The 18,768-nt window shown below is 27.0% G+C and overlaps 1 protein-coding gene across 2 annotated transcripts; it reads left to right on the plus strand.

Annotated features, from left to right (window-relative positions):
• The first annotated feature begins 735 nt into the window (after positions 1-735).
• On the plus strand, positions 736-13,893 carry LOC111040017 (UDP-N-acetylglucosamine--peptide N-acetylglucosaminyltransferase-like). Of its 2 annotated transcripts, XR_002605166.1 has the most exons (10): positions 736-1,179; positions 2,027-2,203; positions 2,823-2,919; positions 4,749-4,805; positions 5,957-6,039; positions 8,322-8,457; positions 8,529-8,547; positions 10,621-11,761; positions 12,794-13,083; positions 13,693-13,799. XR_002605166.1 is itself a non-coding variant. In XM_022323701.1 (9 exons), exons 3-9 carry the CDS (start codon positions 2,902-2,904, stop codon positions 13,799-13,801), a joined length of 1,563 nt encoding a protein of 520 aa, XP_022179393.1. In that variant the 5' UTR covers positions 740-1,179; positions 2,027-2,203; positions 2,823-2,901; the 3' UTR covers positions 13,802-13,893. The 2 variants fall into 2 exon arrangements, 1 of the variants encoding a protein (XP_022179393.1); XM_022323701.1 differs by lacking the exon at positions 12,794-13,083 and having other exon boundaries at positions 740-1,179; positions 13,693-13,893.
• Positions 13,894-18,768: the final 4,875 nt, after the last annotated feature.

The following is an 18,768-nucleotide window of genomic DNA, read 5'->3' on the forward strand; positions in this document are numbered from 1 at the left end:
GAATTAAAATTTTTTTTTAAATTTCAAATCGATACGTGTACATAGGTAATACGGTTATTATTTTGATATAAATTATCGATTTAAATTTTGAACATCATAAACAAACCTTTTATTATTGTTTTTATTATATCAAATATATGAGGACACATTTCAAATTTCATTCAAATGTTCAAGAGGAATATAGAATAATAATTTCGTCTTATGCCAATAAATTGTACCTATCGGCCTACCGACCGTATCCCAGTCACCGGTTAAAATTTCTGAAAAAATATTTGAGTTCGTCACAAAGTTTTCTCGGGAATTACTTTTCTACATTATTGAAATTTAACACCCGATCCTTTAAAATAAGATTTTTAAATTTTAAATATTAATAATTTGGTTTGAGGTTTGTTTATTAATGTCTATAATTTGGGCGATGTACTGATGTGGGGAGGCTATGTCAATAATATAACATTATAACGTGTCTTGCAAAGAATAGTATAAGGCATATTTCATATACTGTGGACTGTGGTTGTACGGTCACAATGGTGTAAGCTGTGCAGTGTGCAGTAAGATTGGCTGCACTGCATCGGGCGCGCGCGAATCCCGCGTCCCGCGTGCACCTCCACCGAATTGAGTGCGCTCTCCGCGAGCAGCACCACCGCGCTCTCCGCATTACCATACACCGCGCGCCATTCGTAATATTAGCTTATCGTTGAGCGCGGTTGGCAGTTCCTACATCCTTTGTCGTTCCGATGTTTCTGGTGGCTGCTCCGGACGCTCCGGTAGTCGTGTAATGGTCGTGTAACACTGTTAAATTGTTTGTAATTTTGTACGCGTCTGTTTCTGTTCGGTGCTAGCTTGTGCTTGTTCTTTCTCTCTCCGTCGTTCTCCTCTGTTCACGGGTTTCCAACTATTTCCGCGTCTGCTCAGTTCGCCCGTTCGCCGTTCGGCAGTTTTTTTTTCACGGTTTCACGGTACACGGCGTTTGTGATTAATATTATTAATTATTATAATATTCTTTTATCGGTTAATTATTTTTCTGTGATTTAATAAACACACGTTAAACGATTGCGCGAGTGGTGTTCTGAATTCCAAGCTCCTGTGCGTAGGCACCGGATCCAATCCACGTTCACGGCACAGGCCGAGCGGCGCAGCTACTACTCACTCTCCGGCGACTGGCGTTTTACAATTTCTTAGGTAATATTATAATCATAATAAATTATTATCGTATATTTCTCTTTCATTTGAAATCCAATTCGATGTATATTATTAATAATTGGTTGTACTAGTTAGTAGTTATATATAATATGCAGTGGCGATGCGAACTTTTTGAGTCTGAAGCAAATTGTATATTTTTAATATTTTTACCACCAACCATCCCCTTTATTACATCAAAATGATAATTTTCTATGTTGAAGCTATGAAGCAATTGCTTCAAATAGTATTATATCCCACCGCCACTGATAATAAGTTATACTTAGTGATGTCGCCTTCCCTCGATTAAATACATAGAGCAATATCGTAATTTTTATATTGTTTTGAGATGCATGAGCTTATTTTCTGTAGTGAGTGAGCGATGAGGAAACTGATTGACGCATTGACGAGTACCTACATAGGTACACTAATAATTCAACTATTATAATTTTTCGAAATGATTTAGAAGAAAAAGTATAATGTATATACCTATACAATAATATAATCATTTTGTACATATGAATAAGAACGTGTGTGTGTGTCACCACCACATCATCCTTCCACCTTACCAAAACCGATCATCATCCGATCGTACCGCGAGCATCGCCATGTGCCTAGAAACGCTCCTCCGTACGACTTGAGGACTAATGGCATTCCTAGAAGTTGCTTGGCGCACGCATGATATTATGTCTGCGAATGCAAACAAACACTGCTTGCGGTATAAGTATGCGAGTAAAGTTGCATCTATGCGTCATGTTTACGTCGTGTGTCCCACCATCATAACCTATTTATTCACCTACGAATATCCATGTGTAATTTATACTCATTCAACTTTCTTTATCTTTGCTAGTTCACTTCACTGCACTTAAATACGTCATAACAGATCGGAGTACTGGAGCCTGAAATCATAGTCCGTTCTGTGTGTCTACCATTGCAACTGGAATATGTTTAAAACATTCTGTGCAAGGTGCTTTGAGTTTTGACGTCATCTGTGGATCAACATCAACCCGCTATTGTTGTACCTATAGTGAGTATAAGTAGTGTGTGCTAGAGAACATGGCCAACTACACTGGTATATTCTCAATTTTTACAAAATATCGTTCATAAATCTTTGTTTTTATTGTTAGTCATTACCATATTTTTGTTAATTACAACGTAGGACTGTCTATGTTTTGTGGTGGACAATACCAACTTTCAGACAGCGCGACATAGATGTGTAGAGCCAAGTTGAGAATATCCCAGTGTGTTGAGCCGTGCTAGATAATCTCATACATAGGAACTCTACAGTGTAGTATATGGCTGTACTTTATATTATTGTGTTATGTAGAATGTAGATAGGTATTAACATACTTCCAAATAGATATATCTTTAAATAGGTATTTAATAAGTATGAATGTCTAAGTTTCTATTTTAAGTCTTTTTATTTTGTTTTATTCCTGTTTAGAAATAAACGACCAACCTGTGAAGCACCTAATACTGTTCTAATAATATTATATTTTGTTTGTTTTTTTAAACACTCCCCAGTAACAAACACTGAATTTTTAAAAATACAATAATACAATGCACAAATGTTATTTTCAATTAAATATGTAAACATACTTATTCATTTTTATCTACTTATTGCAGTATATATTATGTTTTTGCAGTTGATTGTCAGCAGCCTGGCCATACATTTATGTTCATTGTCTTCAATTGGAAAATCACAAGTGTATAGTATTTTAAACTATGAATTTTCTGCAATTTGTAAGTAATTTATTAATAATTTGACTATATTATATTATACGGGGTGTTTGTGGGACACTCATACTAATTACGATATCATATTAATGAGTTCAATCCTATTTAGCAATTTTAATGTTTATAAGGTCTCTAATTTTTGAATTGATAAGTTATTATAATAAGGCATTTTAATGATAAATATATTCACCTAGGTATATATTTTTACCCTTCAAAATTCCTGTTTTTATGTACTGTAGTAGCCGGTTGTTAGGAACATCGATAACTGATACAATCACTTTATTGAAATACAATTCTAGAGACGGACTAGCTGTACATTAAAAGTTAAAACATTGTAAACCAATCGGGTTAATGAAACAACACATCTGTTATGTAAAACAATTAGGGCTACGGTTGACTAAAAAATCCTGTTTTTCGATGATAACCTATTTACTGTAATTACAATGTACATTATCTTATGTTGATACGTTTGATATTAAATTCTTCTTGTCCAATTATAATTTTGTTTATTTCCTTAAAACATATAGTGAGCAGGGGGAAGCTGATTTTAGTGTTGCACAGACGTGGCTTGAAACTCATTGTACCAAAATGACAGCCCAAATAACATAGCTACACATATTATTCAAAATCACAATTTGTTTTCTCATTCCCATCATTCCGTTATTAAATTTGATGTAGGTATTATTTTTCATAAATATTTGTTTTTAAATAAAATTGTTTTTGGGAAACTTTGGCTACAGATTTAGCAATCTCATTTTTTTAACAATTAATTTAATTTATCAATAATCTTACATTTCGTTAAGTAAACATAAAAAAAAGATAAATAATCAATAGGTTCATCAATAAATTGTGGACTATTTTAGTCATTTAATTTGTAATTGATTCAGATCATTGAATTTAGGTACAGGAAAAAATATGAGCCACCACTTGAGATAGTACCTACTACCTAGTTTATGATGGGATAACTTTTATTTAGCCATATGAATATACCAAGATGATGGACAAATTCACAATTTTACCTGTATATTATGTATGCTATGCTTGAAAAAAAACTCTAGCTGAGTCCATCAATATTTTTTAAGACTTAAACATCTAATTATTGTAACTAAGACATTTGTGTATTGCAGTATATTTATTTTGATTCGTTTATTTTCTGTGGTCAGCACTCAACATAATCAAGGCAACCCCACTTAGTGACACTGTAAGCTTAAAATAATTTATAGATTATAACTGTTCATCGTGATTTCTATATTCAAAGTTCTCCCAGTAGATTTAAATCAGCCAAAATACATTTGAATGATTGCCATGTGCAAAACACCAATTTTTCCTTGCACCCAATTTGTAGTATACTTTAATATCGATATTTTTAGTAAAGATATTTGTGTTAATTAAGAGAATATTATAATATATTGTTGTAATAATATGGTAGTTAATTTATAGCCTATAAAGATATCATTTACAAACCAAAAGGATTTTTATGTCGTCACCTGAATTATTTTATCAAGTTATTTTTAAATTAAATGATTGTTCTATTTTATATTTTCACATTTTTATGTTTTTTTTCTATTTATTTATAAGAATTAAAGAATAAGATTGTTTTTAAGGCATGGTTCCCAGATCCGTAACTGCTTGAAACCCTGAATAATACAATATTTGTACTTTATAGCTATTTTTTTTAATTTAGCATATCTGTATTTTGGTTTGATATATTGTTATCAAGACGATTTTTGCCATCCTTATAGTGAATACTTTTGAGGTTAATTTGTATTTTGTTGAGCGTTGATATTTCTCTTAAAATTTACCAAATTAATGATAACTGTGTTGAATTATTTCAGGATGAATTTCATGACTCAATGAACGAATTGAGACCTGCAAAAAAACAAGCCCAGTTAGTAAGTAGTCATTGATTTATTTTTATTAATTTATTTGCATGCTTTCTTGTTAAATATTTCAATACCGCTGAGGTTAAATTCTTATGTGTTGATCACAATATAGAACAAATTGTGTAGTTGTAATCATAGTTTAAAAGTGAGGTCCAATCAGGAAGGCCATATACCGTATGCATATTAACTTTTCAAATTTCATTATACATTTTGTAACTAAATATGATTGAATATACACTAAATTATAATATAATATTATTTAATACTGTTGAGTATTGTCATAAAAAACCTCGGTGTGAAGAATCCTCTATTCTTTCTAAAACTATTATGGACGGAGTGACAATTTGCATCACATAATACTGAATTATTTGCCCTTTTTTTTGTTATTCTTCCCCTAAAATAGCTTAATAAATCTATCAATTGAATTATAAATGTCGAGGCTGTTAATAGTTGGTCATTGTTTCATGAATTTAGACCAAAAAGCAGAAGAAAAAAAGTATACTTCCTGAAGTTCAATTTTAATTTTGAAGAAAATATTTGAGTTTTTTCGTTTCTTCGCTTCTTCTGTGAATCTATTTGATAGTTTAGGCCTTAGGGGTTCACAGCAAAAAATTCTTAATAGTTTTCAAAAGGGTGTGAAAATAGAAATTTATAAGAGAAGTTGAGCTTTAATCCATTATAATTATTTTATGAGCTTCTAAAGTTAATATGTTGACAAAATTCATCAAAATCAGAAAAACTGGCAAATTATTTTGAGGTGAAAATACATAGAAAATTTCCATGTATATCTAAGATTTGAAAATTTACCCCAAGTCAAATTACTTTTTACAAGTATTTGAAGTTAGACATTGGATATTTACCCATAAATTTAATAGATACTCGTACATTGGTTTTCTTATTTTGTTGTTATTTAAAAACTATTAACTGTGGGTATTTGAAATTTGCATGCTCATTTTATATATTGGTTTTATATTTTTAGAGCCTTACTCGAACACGCGTAAGGACTCTAAAAATGTAACTTTGCAAAGCAATATCAAATAAGTCTTTATTAAGATAATGTTGATTTTTTTTAAAAGCTGTTGATAAATCTGTAGAGCTCATTTCATAAACTATTATTATCAAATTTATTAATACATTTATAATAATTATAATATTTACAGGATGTGTTTTGTTCAAAATATTCAAACAGTGAAGCACCAATATCAGTTATTGCAAAGATCTTGTCAGAAAATTACTCTTTAAAGTAAATAATTTACAGTTATTAATATTATTGTGTATAAGGATCTTGGTTTCTCTTTTTAAATCTAGTTTAGTTCAATAAATGAAACATTTAATGCATGAATATTTATATTAGGGCTTATTTTTATAAGTTGTGTACAAATATTCATTTTTAACTAAAATTTATTTTATATGGCTCTGCTATAAAAATTAGTGCTACTATAAAATTTAACTGCTTTCCGCATTTTGGTTTTTGAGCCAAGTAAAAATTCAAGATGGAATTAGTTAAATAATGATGTTAAAATTTTTAATTTGTATATTGTGTGTGTTCAGTCAAAAGTAGATGAGAATCTCCCCATCGTCTTTTTTTTTGAGCAGTCTTATTTATTATTAGCTCTGTTAAAGTTTATAAATTTTAATGTTATACTTTCTTAAAATGGTCTACTCTATTATATAGTTATATTTTCAGTGCACATTAATGATTAATTATACAGAATTTACACATGTTTTCCAATAATCATCTGAAAACTAGGTAAATTATATAAAATGTTGTTTCTTAGCAGGGATTAGGAAACGGTACATAACGTAATTTGTTGGTACATTTTTTATGATTACCACAAGATGCTGCAACTACCGCGAATCTCAATTCTGTTATAGTTTTGACTTTATAGTTCCGTCTGTTAATACACAATACACAAGATCTGCTATTTATATAAGTATGCTATGTATTAGTATACCACAGAATAAATTAAATTAAATCAAAAGAAATTTTCTGTGGGTTCTCAATTTTCTTATGATTGGTGAGAAAAAATCATCAGACATATTGGATTTTAAACAGAATTGATTCTCAAGAGTAGCTTTATTCCGTGATACCTATTCTTATTTGTCATTATTATTAGCCACCAATTATTGGAATTATTTTTCAACATGTTACCGCATGGATAATAGATATTCTTCTTTGATGTTTTGTATCCAGATAAATGTTGCCAGTTATTACTCCAAATTATAACGTCTGGTTATCCAATGATTTTTTTTTCTTCAAAGTTAGATATAAAAAAATTTTTGTCTCCCAGTACTTGGGGCATTGGGTTAGTAGGTGAGATAGCTGAATGGAGACCTATGGTTAGTTAGTACCTCGGGATAATGGAAAGTGTACCAGTTCATATTTTGTAAATTTCTCTACTAGTAAAAAAATTTTTAAATCTAAATAAATAATTTTCTTCTTCATGTTAACTTGAATGTTTTAATTGACTATCCAAATTTCTTTTGCAATTTTGCATATTTTATGGATTTTTGAGGCATAGAGTTCTTAATATTAGTAATCAGTAACGAGTTATCAGCTGCATTAAGCAGCTTCAATACGTTATCCCTGCTGCACCTGGATGCTTAGCACCAACACTGGTCCAATACATAATCTGCGTCTTGTCTGTATAATACTGCAATTAAAACGTACCACTGACATACACTTATATATTTACAAAGGGTACATTTATATAGTTATATCTTAGTTCAAGATTATAAGTTTTATTGCAAATTTAACTCCTAAAACCCTGCTATCGGTGTCTTTAAATTTTACCATCACAATTGGCCAAAATGTATGATTTACTTACAACTAGAGTGTATTTTTATATGATTCTATATTTTGGTCAGTAATTTTGAGTTATCTTAATAGTTTCAAGCTTCTAACAACATTTTTTGTGTACTTTGTCAAAACGTAATATGCATATTGAAGAAATTATTATAATAAGACAATTATAAACTGTTTTCAAAATTGAATATCTTTTTAAAATAATATTTAGTTGATTTGAAAATTAAGATAATACATTTTGTTGGCTATAGACCCATTGCTACTTGTTATAATAATAATTTAACGATTTTAACATGAAAAAAACTTGTTGATCAAAAAATTATTTGTATTGCATTAAGTAATTCACCCAGCTATTAAATGTATTTTAAATTATTAATATACCTAACAAATGATTATCATCAAACAAAAAAAATTTAATTGTATTTATTCATTTTTTTTTTTATCATAAATTGTTATTGTTTAAATTCTGTACATGTGATTTGTTCATATTTTCACGATTTTTGCTGTATGTTATATTGCATATTATGATAGTTTTTGGTGAAAAAAAAACCGTGCGATACTACCGTGTGGCACTGTAAAGCTAGAATTATTTTAAAAGTTCAATGTAGCAACAATCATTTTAGAATCCATTGGCTTATTATTGCTTTTAAATTTAATATTGTAACACAAATGTTACATGTCTATACTTACTTGAATTCTGTTATCAATTTTTTTTTAAGACTTAAAAATATTTCCGATGAATTCGACAAGGTAGGGTTTACCAAAGTGAAGCATTTGGCACAAGCAACCCTTGAAAAAGTAAGGTTGGTGCAGTTATCTGGAGATTCTCTAAAGCTGCTTAATGGAGCTATGGAGGTATGTATAAACTAATAACATTCAACATTTTTAAATTTATATTTTTATAATATGTTGTTTTGTTTTTTTAGATATATAGTAAACGCCTTGGTAAGTTATTATTACTATCAGTATTATCAATTGCTATGCTATATTTAGTATCTAAACTGTGACCAAACAATCGTTTATTTTGTAAAATGTTCCATTAGTATCAAGGTTAGGTAAAGTAAAGATAATTAGGTAAAGGTTAAGTATAATGTAAAATCTACCCTGAATGTCACTATTATATTTGTGTATCAAATAAACAACTTTACATTTATGACAAAAGTTTCAAGTTAATTTTCTGTTCAAACTCATTCAATACTCACTTGACTTAATATTACAATATTTTTCTAACATACTCCAGGGCTTTCTAGTATTATATCCATTAATTTGGTCCCGCCTTTTTTATATAAATATCTCTTTGATAAAATAAATAAACAAAATGTAAAACTTGCATGAATAATTATACATTTGTTGAATTTTGAAAATATTCTAAATCTTTTTGAGTTGATTACAGACATGCTTAATTCCTAATTTTTTTAAAAAATTTTTATTAGTTATTGTTAATAGATAATTATTCGCTGGGTTGAAAAAATAAAAATTTGATTCAAAGTTCCTCCTAAGTTGATATTAGGGTAATTACAAAGAGTCTAGCATAAATCCAAAATCATTTTCTTTGAATTTTTTCAAATTTTTTTTCAAATCTGTACAACATTGTATAATCACCTGTTATACAAATCTCCTAAATTGATTTTTGATCTCTTTTTGATTGTTTCTTGCAATTCAAAAACAAAAAACTTACTTGAAATTTTCATTAAATGTTTATTTAATCTTTCCTATACACTAAAAAATGTTCTAAGTATTTTGACGGAAATAGATATTAAAAAAATAATTATGATTTTAATTTAATTTAAATCAAAAATATCATCTATGGGGAAAAAATGTCTACGTATCATATTTTATATGTATATAAGTTTTTCAAGATTATTTGATTAATTTTATGCTATTGCCTATTTATTACGCACCTTTCTACATATTTTATCTTGTGTACTACGGTTGGTCGTATTCTACAATATTTGGCAACTTGGAGATATACCACTTAGTTGGCCAATGGATTTCATTCTACATACACAGAACTATCATGTTCTAATCTGAAATAGTGTATTTTGTTATAATTTATATTTTACGTTCACATTACACACATGGTTAATGTTCCAATAATTTGGAAATATTTTTGGTATTATTTCATTTTATTTTATCATTGTTGGTGAACAATAAAATAATACATTATTAAGTAGGCGCTATTCTCTAGATAGCTAAAAAACCAAATATTCTTAATGAATTGAGAGGAATTTGAACTGTGTCGTAGTATTTTTTAATTTTTTCAAATAGACCAATGTATAAAAAGTTGTTTAAGTTCGGAAAACGTAAAAATATCAGATTTTTAAAAGTATTTTAATTTTTCTTTCATTAATGATATTAAACAAATAAAAAGACTACAACACATCAGATATTATCTCCTATATTGTGTAAACTTCTGGTGTCTACTAGAACTACAGACTGAGAGGTTCTATCTTGCTCAAAACAGTTTTTGCTATGTTCTACTTTTGTATGACAGAAAACACATGTGGGTGTAGCGTCCTCTTAATAATATATTATTTTATTGTAGAACTATTAATGTACCTTTTAAACCTTTGTGAACTATGTTTCATTAAATGAGATAAAATTCATTCTCAATTTTCTGGTTCTGTTGTTACTCTAAATTCATTGTTTTATATTAATTTATAGTTTAGCTGTAAAATTAAACATTTAAATTCATTAACCTCAATTATTATTTGTCCACCGATTAAACATATGCTTAACCACACTTAGATTATAGGGATACTAAAATTATGTATTGTGATTACACCAAATTATTTGCTGAAATAATACAGCAGAATCCAGATAATTGGGACACGGCTTAAAAAGGAAAACCGTTTAATGCGGACAAATTGGCATAGTCCTGAACAAACTTTGTTCCTAATGACTTTTTGGTTAATGGGGACAAACGGGTTTAAGCCTAATGTGTCCCAATTAAGCAGATTCAATGGTATTAATGTTTTTTCTAAACTATACATGTAATATATAAATATATTTTTTTAGATGATTTCTTACAATCTGCATACTTAGAATTTCAAAATGGAAATTTATACAATACTCAACGAATATGTAAAGAATTATTTTTACATAAACCAACAGACATGGATGTTATTATGCTTCAATCCAGTTCATTTTACAAAGGCGGAAATTATCAAGAATGTATTGATTGTCTACTAATAGGAAAAAATATTAATCCTAATTGTACCAAACTCTTAAATAACCTTGCAATATCTTATTTTAAAAATTCCGAAATTGAATTATCAAAAAAATATCTTTCTGAAGTTTGTCGATTACAACCTTCGGTTGGTAATTTGTCCATATATGCCGAATTGTTACGCCATTCAAAAGACTTCACCACAGCTGAACTTACTTATATACGGGTTTTAAAGCTAGACCCTGAACTATACAAAGTACGTAATAACTATGGAGAGTTGCTTGTAGACTTAAACAAAATACAAGAGGCTAAAATGCAATTTAAGATTGCCCTTAACAGTGGGACAGAATGTTCAAGAACTTTAAGGAATTTAGGATTTCTTTATAATTTAATCGGTAAATTTGAAAAAGCTATTTCTTATTTTGATAGAGCTTTGAAAGTTAATCCTCATCCAAAGGATACTCGTGATGGTTTAATAGTGGCTTATTTAAAAATTAAAGAGTATCAAAAAGCAATTACTGAATTATTAAAAATATTAAAAACAGATCCAGAAAATGAAAAAGTTTTAACTTATTTAGCACTTGCATACAATATTCTAGGTAATCACCTAATGTCTGCTGCAGTATATAAAAAGTGCTTGAAACTTAAACCTGACGACTTTCGTTTTAATTATAATATTTCTTTGGTATATTTTACTTTTCTTAAAAATTATGAAGAAGCTATAATATATTTAAAAAAATGTATCGAGTTAAATCCGAATAAAAACCTTTACTCTATGCTTATGACTGCATACAAGGAAATTGGTGAACACATAAATGTGTCTGATATTGCCCTCATATTGGGTGATTTGTATCTGGAATCTGATGAGCTGGACCAGGCAAGAATACATTTCATTCGCGCAGTAAGTTACAACCCTGAGAATGCAATTTGTCATTGGAAGGTGGGACTGATCATGTTTACTCAGGATGATTTAGACACGGCTTTTTCCAGGTAATGATTAATTAATACGTCAGTCATTAAATGTTTGTCTAGTAATATTCTGTTTACACTGTTATTGTGTAATATAATGTGCCTTGTTAATCTATTTTAAAACGATTTAATTTTGAGTATAAGTTCTGTCTTTTAGTTTTTCCTAATTTATAGATACAACTTATCTGTTAACTTTTATTCTCGACAAGCAGTTCTAAATTGAAAAAAAAAATCCCTTATTTGAAATTAAGTAGTGAAAACATATTACGTACAATTTGTAAATCCTATGGCAGTTAAACATATTTACTTTATTTTTATTGATACACTAAATTTTAGGCTAGAAAATTGTAGATTTTATGTTAATTAGCTATGTTGTTGATTTTTATTATAATGACATATTATGTTATAACTAAATAGTGGATTTTAGGTTCTTTAAAGTTTAGTTATTGTGTTAGTGTAAGTATAGTTATTATTTAGTTTAGTTATTGTAATATGCTCTAAAAAAATCCTCTAAATATTCTATACTAATAATTCCCTTTTTTAGTTAAAATGAGAAACAAATCTATAATAGTATTTAGTTACTTAAAACTCAATACGTTTAAAATATTTACTTTTATTCATGTTTTAAAAACATTTTTTTCTTGGGGCTAAAAAGTAATTTATAAGAAATTAATATAGATATATTTTTTTTATGAACAAATATACACGATTCTTAAATATGCAAAACATAGGTTCAATTATTCTCTAATCTCCAAAATATGTTCTAACATGAAAATTAATTTTTCTTTGTATTCTTTAATGGATAAGTCATCAACATTTTTCACCACCTCTAAACTCTATAAGTCATTAACTACATAACACAATAGATTTTGGATATTTATTACTTATCATTAGGGCTCGGATTTTAAAGGAAATGCTTCTTTTTATATATTTAAGATAGAAATCTAATTTTATACATAAATTCGTTTCACGTCAATCTGATTCCAAATAAACAAATTTTTTTTGGCTTTTTTTTGTGTAAATGCTTTTTTTGCTTTTTTATTGCTTTTTCAGTTATTCTAACTGTGGAAACTCATGGAGATATTGCAACTGCTATTTCTGGTAAGCTAAATCGTGTTCTTTTGAAAAACAAAGGCTGGAAACAATTACTGGACATTAACACTTTACTGTGTGGCGTTTCATCAGACAAAATTAATTATCATGGGTTTGATTTAAACAAAACTTCTTGCATGAAGTATGCACCGATCACTTCAGTGGATGTAGAGCGATCATTTTCTATGTATAAAAACATCATGTCAGACAATAGAGTCAGTTTCACTTCTGAAAATCTTGCCAAATACATGGTAGTAAATTCTTTTTTTAATTTAAATTAATTTTTCAATTTTTACTACTCAGTTTTTTAAAATTATAACTAATTCATGTTAATTTTTAGTCATGCTTTTTTTTTGCTTTTTTAAAAAATAAATATGCTTCATTTTTGCTTTTTTAAAACAATTTTGTGCTTTTTTTGTTATTTATTATGCTTTAAAATCCGAGCCCTACTTATCATAATTCATCTAAGCATGTTAATTATATTATTTGAATCAATTTATATTTTAAAATGTAACATTTTTGGTTATTACGAATAGTAATAAAGAAACTAAGTCAATTTAATTCAGAATGTGATATTAATAATTATTAATAAATGGTTTATTATTTTGCATGTTTATTAGTATATGTAAATACATTACATGCATTTAATATTGACTTTTTTTAAATGTTGATTTTTAGTATATTACTACTGTTTTATTTATTTTTTAGACTTCAGTTTAAGATATTGCATTATTGTTTTTAATTTCTGTTTCCCCTGGTATAAACATAGTACTTGGTACTTGATTTAATTAATAAAATATTATCCTCATAAAATGTATCTATAGCATAACTAGTAATTATCATAATTTATTTTTCAACAGTTATGAAAAAGCTATTGAATTGAATCCAGATCTGAGAAACTATAAATGTGAAGGCAAGAAATATTATGATAAGTATAAAAAATATATGGAATCACCATTAGACAAATAGAACTGAACAAGTAAATTTATTGGATGTAATGTAAAATAATATGAAGATCAGATGTTTAAAATGTTAAGCTGTGTGTAAAATGAAACATTTTTTTTTTTGTAAAATGTGTTTATTTTAATTTTGAAACATTAATTCTTTCGATAATAATGTAAAACATTATATTTTAATTAAATTATTTGAAAACCAACATTTTGTGTGTTTTATAAATCGTTTAAAAAAGCTACAGTGTTGCCATGTAGTAAAAAGTATAAGCTATTTTTGTATGTATGTACCCTCAATGGCATAGGCAGAAATCCATTAAAACTTCAGAGGGGCTATACATTTTAACATTATTGTCAGCATGAACCTAGGGACTTCAATCCCCTGATTTCTGCCCATGTTCTTGCCTTATGCTTGTTATTCTCCTGACGAAACATAGTCTTATCTATATTCTTTGGCGGGAACGGACTATTATTATGTGTTAGCTCCTATTTAGGTCATCATGAAGGAAATCCTTTTTATATCTCTCACATTAATCAAAAAATATTATTGTTATTATCACGTAATATTTTTACATGATAATATTAAATATATTATTTAAAATTGAATTTGATTGATGAAAATTATATTGTAAGTCTAATATATTTTTTATAATATTTTAAAATTTTTATATTTTGTTAATGTAAATTATACTGATATCTTACGTCCCGAAAAAAATAGTTGAAATTTTAAATCAAAAAAAAATTACGATTTAATTTTTTGTGATTTAAAATACTTATGGACCTAATGTTCTATTTTAATAATTTACAGAGACGAAACATCTGCAATTCATATTAGCATATATTACTAAGCATTTATATTTAATATATATTATATTGTTATTATGGTTATGGTAGGTTGTTTATTTTGTTATAGTAATAATTTGGTATTGAATGTACATAACATTTCAATTTTTATTCATTCTAATCTTTTGAAACTAAGGTATTTATTACTGCTTGAGGTTAGAAAATAGTACTTCATAATTAATCATTATAAATAGTATTAACTATTTCTTGGAGAGATTGTACAAAGAGTATGACGTAAAATATTGATATATGTATATAATATATCATACATAAATGGCAGTTGCTGTGATGACGGAGTCCATAGTTTCTTTCTTGATATACAATTTGTCGATTCTTCTTAATTTTATTATGTATAGCACTACAATTTCTGAATATATATTAAAGTATAAAGCAAAGCATTGTTGTGAAAAACAACTTTTATTTACTGTTATAAATAAACTTATTGAATATAATCTGTATTTATTTAATTTGAATACAATAGTTAGTTAAAATTAAACAAAAAACTTCTTACTGAATGTTCACAGAAACAAAAATTGATAGAGTAGGCACATAATACATATTTTATCATAAATTATACATAAGCATGTATGTATTTCAACTATTAAAATATCCTATCTGCACGATTAAATAAAATAAAATGTTTTACAAATTTAAGGTAGTTAAAAAAAATATTTATTCACCACATATAAACAATTGAGTATAGCATAATATAATACATAACACAAATCACTTTTGTTAGTATTTTTACTAGTTACCAATTTTCATTCTTGAACGCTGACATCTAAAATGTCTGCAACCAAATCGTATTAAAAATGGCACCTGACGTAAAGTTTCTAATACAAAATCAAGATAAAAAATAAATGATAATAATAATAAATAAAATATTTGTATTCATAATAAATGAATATTTATGAAAATAACATTAACGATTCATTTTCAGGAGAGCTGGAACCACATTATTTAATATATCAGGTGTTGATGCTAATTATGGCAAAGCGCATGTTCCATTAATTCTGGCAATACATTTTTCTCCAATCCAAATTATGTTTAAGCCGTTAAATAACACATTCAAAGATCTACAAGACTAGGACAATAAATATAATTTAAAAATAAATATAGTAGAAATAAATATAATTTAATTAAGATATAATATAATAAAATATATGTGGGGTACCTATTTATATAAGATTAGTGGCATTTTCTTTGTTGAGATCTATCTATTTTCTATACATTAGTGTCAGGTCATCAAAGGATCTCATAATAGATCTTGGGTTCCCTCATTATAGAAAGCAAAGAAATATTTATTTTATTTGTATGATACATATTAAATTAAATTTAAAATTGTGCAGTTTATATTTTGCATATTATTTATTTCTTAGACCTACAGACCATTGTTTATTGTAATTAATTGTTTGCAATATAAATATTTTATAAGTATACCTTTGTGGCTATGTAATTAATAGACATTTAATAATTAAAATTGAAAGATTAACATTAACATTAACTGTACATGTATCCAGAAAAAAATATCAAGTTAGTACTTAAATTGTTATAGATATTCAAATCTATCTTATATTCAAAAGTATCTAGTACCTGATGGCTGATAATAAAATAATTTTCAAGGCAAATATAACAGGATTTAGTTAAATAGGTCTGACTTAAATACTTAATATTTGAATTGATTAATTACAGTATGTATATTTGTAATAACTTATAAGTTATTAAACTATCATAATTATCAACTAATAACAAAATTAATAACAATAATAAAACATTGGTAGTCGATATGTGCTATAGTAGGTATAAAGAAACCCGCATCATTAATCAAGAAACTGTAATAGATGTACTAATTTTGAATTCAATGATATAAATAATTGGGTATGAAAAATATTTAAAAAAAATATATGTATAGTATACAGAGTGTAGCAACTAACAAAAAGACCTAACAATAAAAAATAAAAAAGCGGGTAAGTGGATGTCGCTCTGCTGAACATTAGGTGTCTAGGAGGTCGCTATAATGGATGCTATTAAATTTGAACTCAATGATATCATAATATCATTGTATACGAAAAACGATTCTGAGCAGACGGTATGTCAGTTAAGGATATTTTTAATTTTATATTGTTATTACTTATTATTAATATGGTAGCCGGGGTAAGTTGAATTAATATTATTCTTAAATTATCAGTGATAAAAAATATTAAGTATACCTTTGTAAAATTGGGCTGTTTTGGAACCAAATTACAATAGAATGACAAAAATAGTTACTCTTGGTATTAATATGCAATTTTGTCCAAATTTGAACTTAAAATGTCTGTAAAAAATAACTGTATTTATATATTTTCTAGATTTTTAGGTTGACGAAAAAACTGCATGACAACCCTGGATAATGTATTAAATTTTTAATCCTTAGTTATAAAAATTAAAAATTTTATAAATTTTTGACTACAAAATTATTTTCAATTTTCAATTTGATAAATATTGTCAACATTTGAACTTTAACAACTTATAAAAATCGTGCCTATGTATGTTTAATGTTTTTCAACTGCTATTGTAACAATATATCAAGAGTTTTGTATTAAATATTCATGTTTTTTGACCCAATTAATAAAATTGTATTAACATTTATAGAAAAAAAATGAAAATAGAAAATGTCTTTCAACAGCTTAAAAAAGGCAAAATATTTTGAAATATTTATTAAAAATATGAATTGATAAAATAAACATATGGTGTCAATTTCAAGTGTTTACAGTAATTTCTCTTAGAATGACAACAAAATAAGAAAATCGCTAAAAGGGAAATCAAGTGAATACCCAATATTGTAGAAATGTCAACTTTAAACGATCATAACAATTTAATTTGATATTATGGTAGAAATTTTTTTATTTTTGATAAAAGTAGACTCACTTAAAAAGAATCTTTTATTGAATTTATAAATCTTAGATATAAAAAGAAAACTTTTTATGAATTTCTAACTAAATATAATTTGCTAATTTTCGTTATTTTTATGAATTTTGTCAAAGTAATAACTTTAAACGCTCATAAAAAATTATTGTGAACTTACACACAATTTGATTTTTAATTTCCACTAACAAAAACTTGAGAAGAAGTTTGTATTACATTTAAAAGTGGTTTGACCACGCGAAAAATTGTTTATCGATATAAGTTTAAAAAAAAAGAAGATAAATAATAATCGAAAATCTAATATGCCTATAAATAGTTCAATAAAAATCAAAATATTTTGAAAACCTTATGGTGAATAGAAAATGCTTACTAAATGCTTATTCAGTGAAAGTTTCCTGTATCTACAGCCATTTTTGTTAGAGTTACACTAAAAACCAAAATCGAATTTTTCGATTAATTTTTCCTTAATTTTTTGTTTGTTTTCCTGTTGCTTTTGAAAACTATTGGGAATTTTAAATTTTGACTTCCCAAATGCACCAACTAGATTCACTTTTCTACCAGAAAATGTTGAAGAAAGTTGAAGCACTATTAGTGTCTAAAAACGGGATGACCGACATCAACAAAAAAAATAAATAACAATAATAATTTAAAAACACACATCATCGCTTCTCTCAGAAGAGTCAGAATCTAAAATATTAAAATATTATATATTATAGGCGACAAATAATATGATAACAATACTACCAACTTTTAAATGACTTCATAACGAACTATAAAAATATATACATTATAGATTTATAGAATGAAACTTTCACACAACAAATTTCTCTTTGATGACATTTTTTGTTAAAAGAAATTTTTTTGAGAACCAGATTTAAATTATAATTCAACTTTACAAATAAATGACTTGCGGTTCCTTATTTGTACTATATCAAATCGTATTATTATGAGTATGCATAGGCAAAAATATATTGTTTTTTTTTTGACCTATACAAGTAATATGGAGTTATAAACTACAATTTATTAAACTAACATATTATCTATTAACTAATAAAAAAATTAATAACAATAATAAAAACATGATAGTCGCTATGCCGCATAGTGGGTATTAAGTAAACCTCGTCATTAAGTAGGAAACTGCGATAGATGTACTCAATTTGAATTCGATGACCTAAATTATTAGGTATGAAAAATAATTCTAAAAAATGCATATAGTGTACAGGGTGTAACATCAAACAG

The sequence above is a fragment of the Myzus persicae genome, unplaced genomic scaffold (genome assembly GCF_001856785.1).
Source record: "Myzus persicae strain clone G006 unplaced genomic scaffold, MPER_G0061.0, whole genome shotgun sequence".
Lineage (NCBI taxonomy): Eukaryota > Metazoa > Arthropoda > Insecta > Hemiptera > Aphididae > Myzus > Myzus persicae.

What these genes read in the sequence shown, in the direction of transcription:
- LOC111040017 (XM_022323701.1), top strand. An exon ending in CAAAAAAACAAGCCCAGTTA is followed by an intron (nt 4,806 to 5,956) that starts GTAAGTAGTCAT and finishes TAATATTTACAG; the next exon opens with GATGTGTTTTGTTCAAAATA. An exon ending in TTAGACACGGCTTTTTCCAG is followed by an intron (nt 11,762 to 13,692) that starts GTAATGATTAAT and finishes ATTTTTCAACAG; the next exon opens with TTATGAAAAAGCTATTGAAT.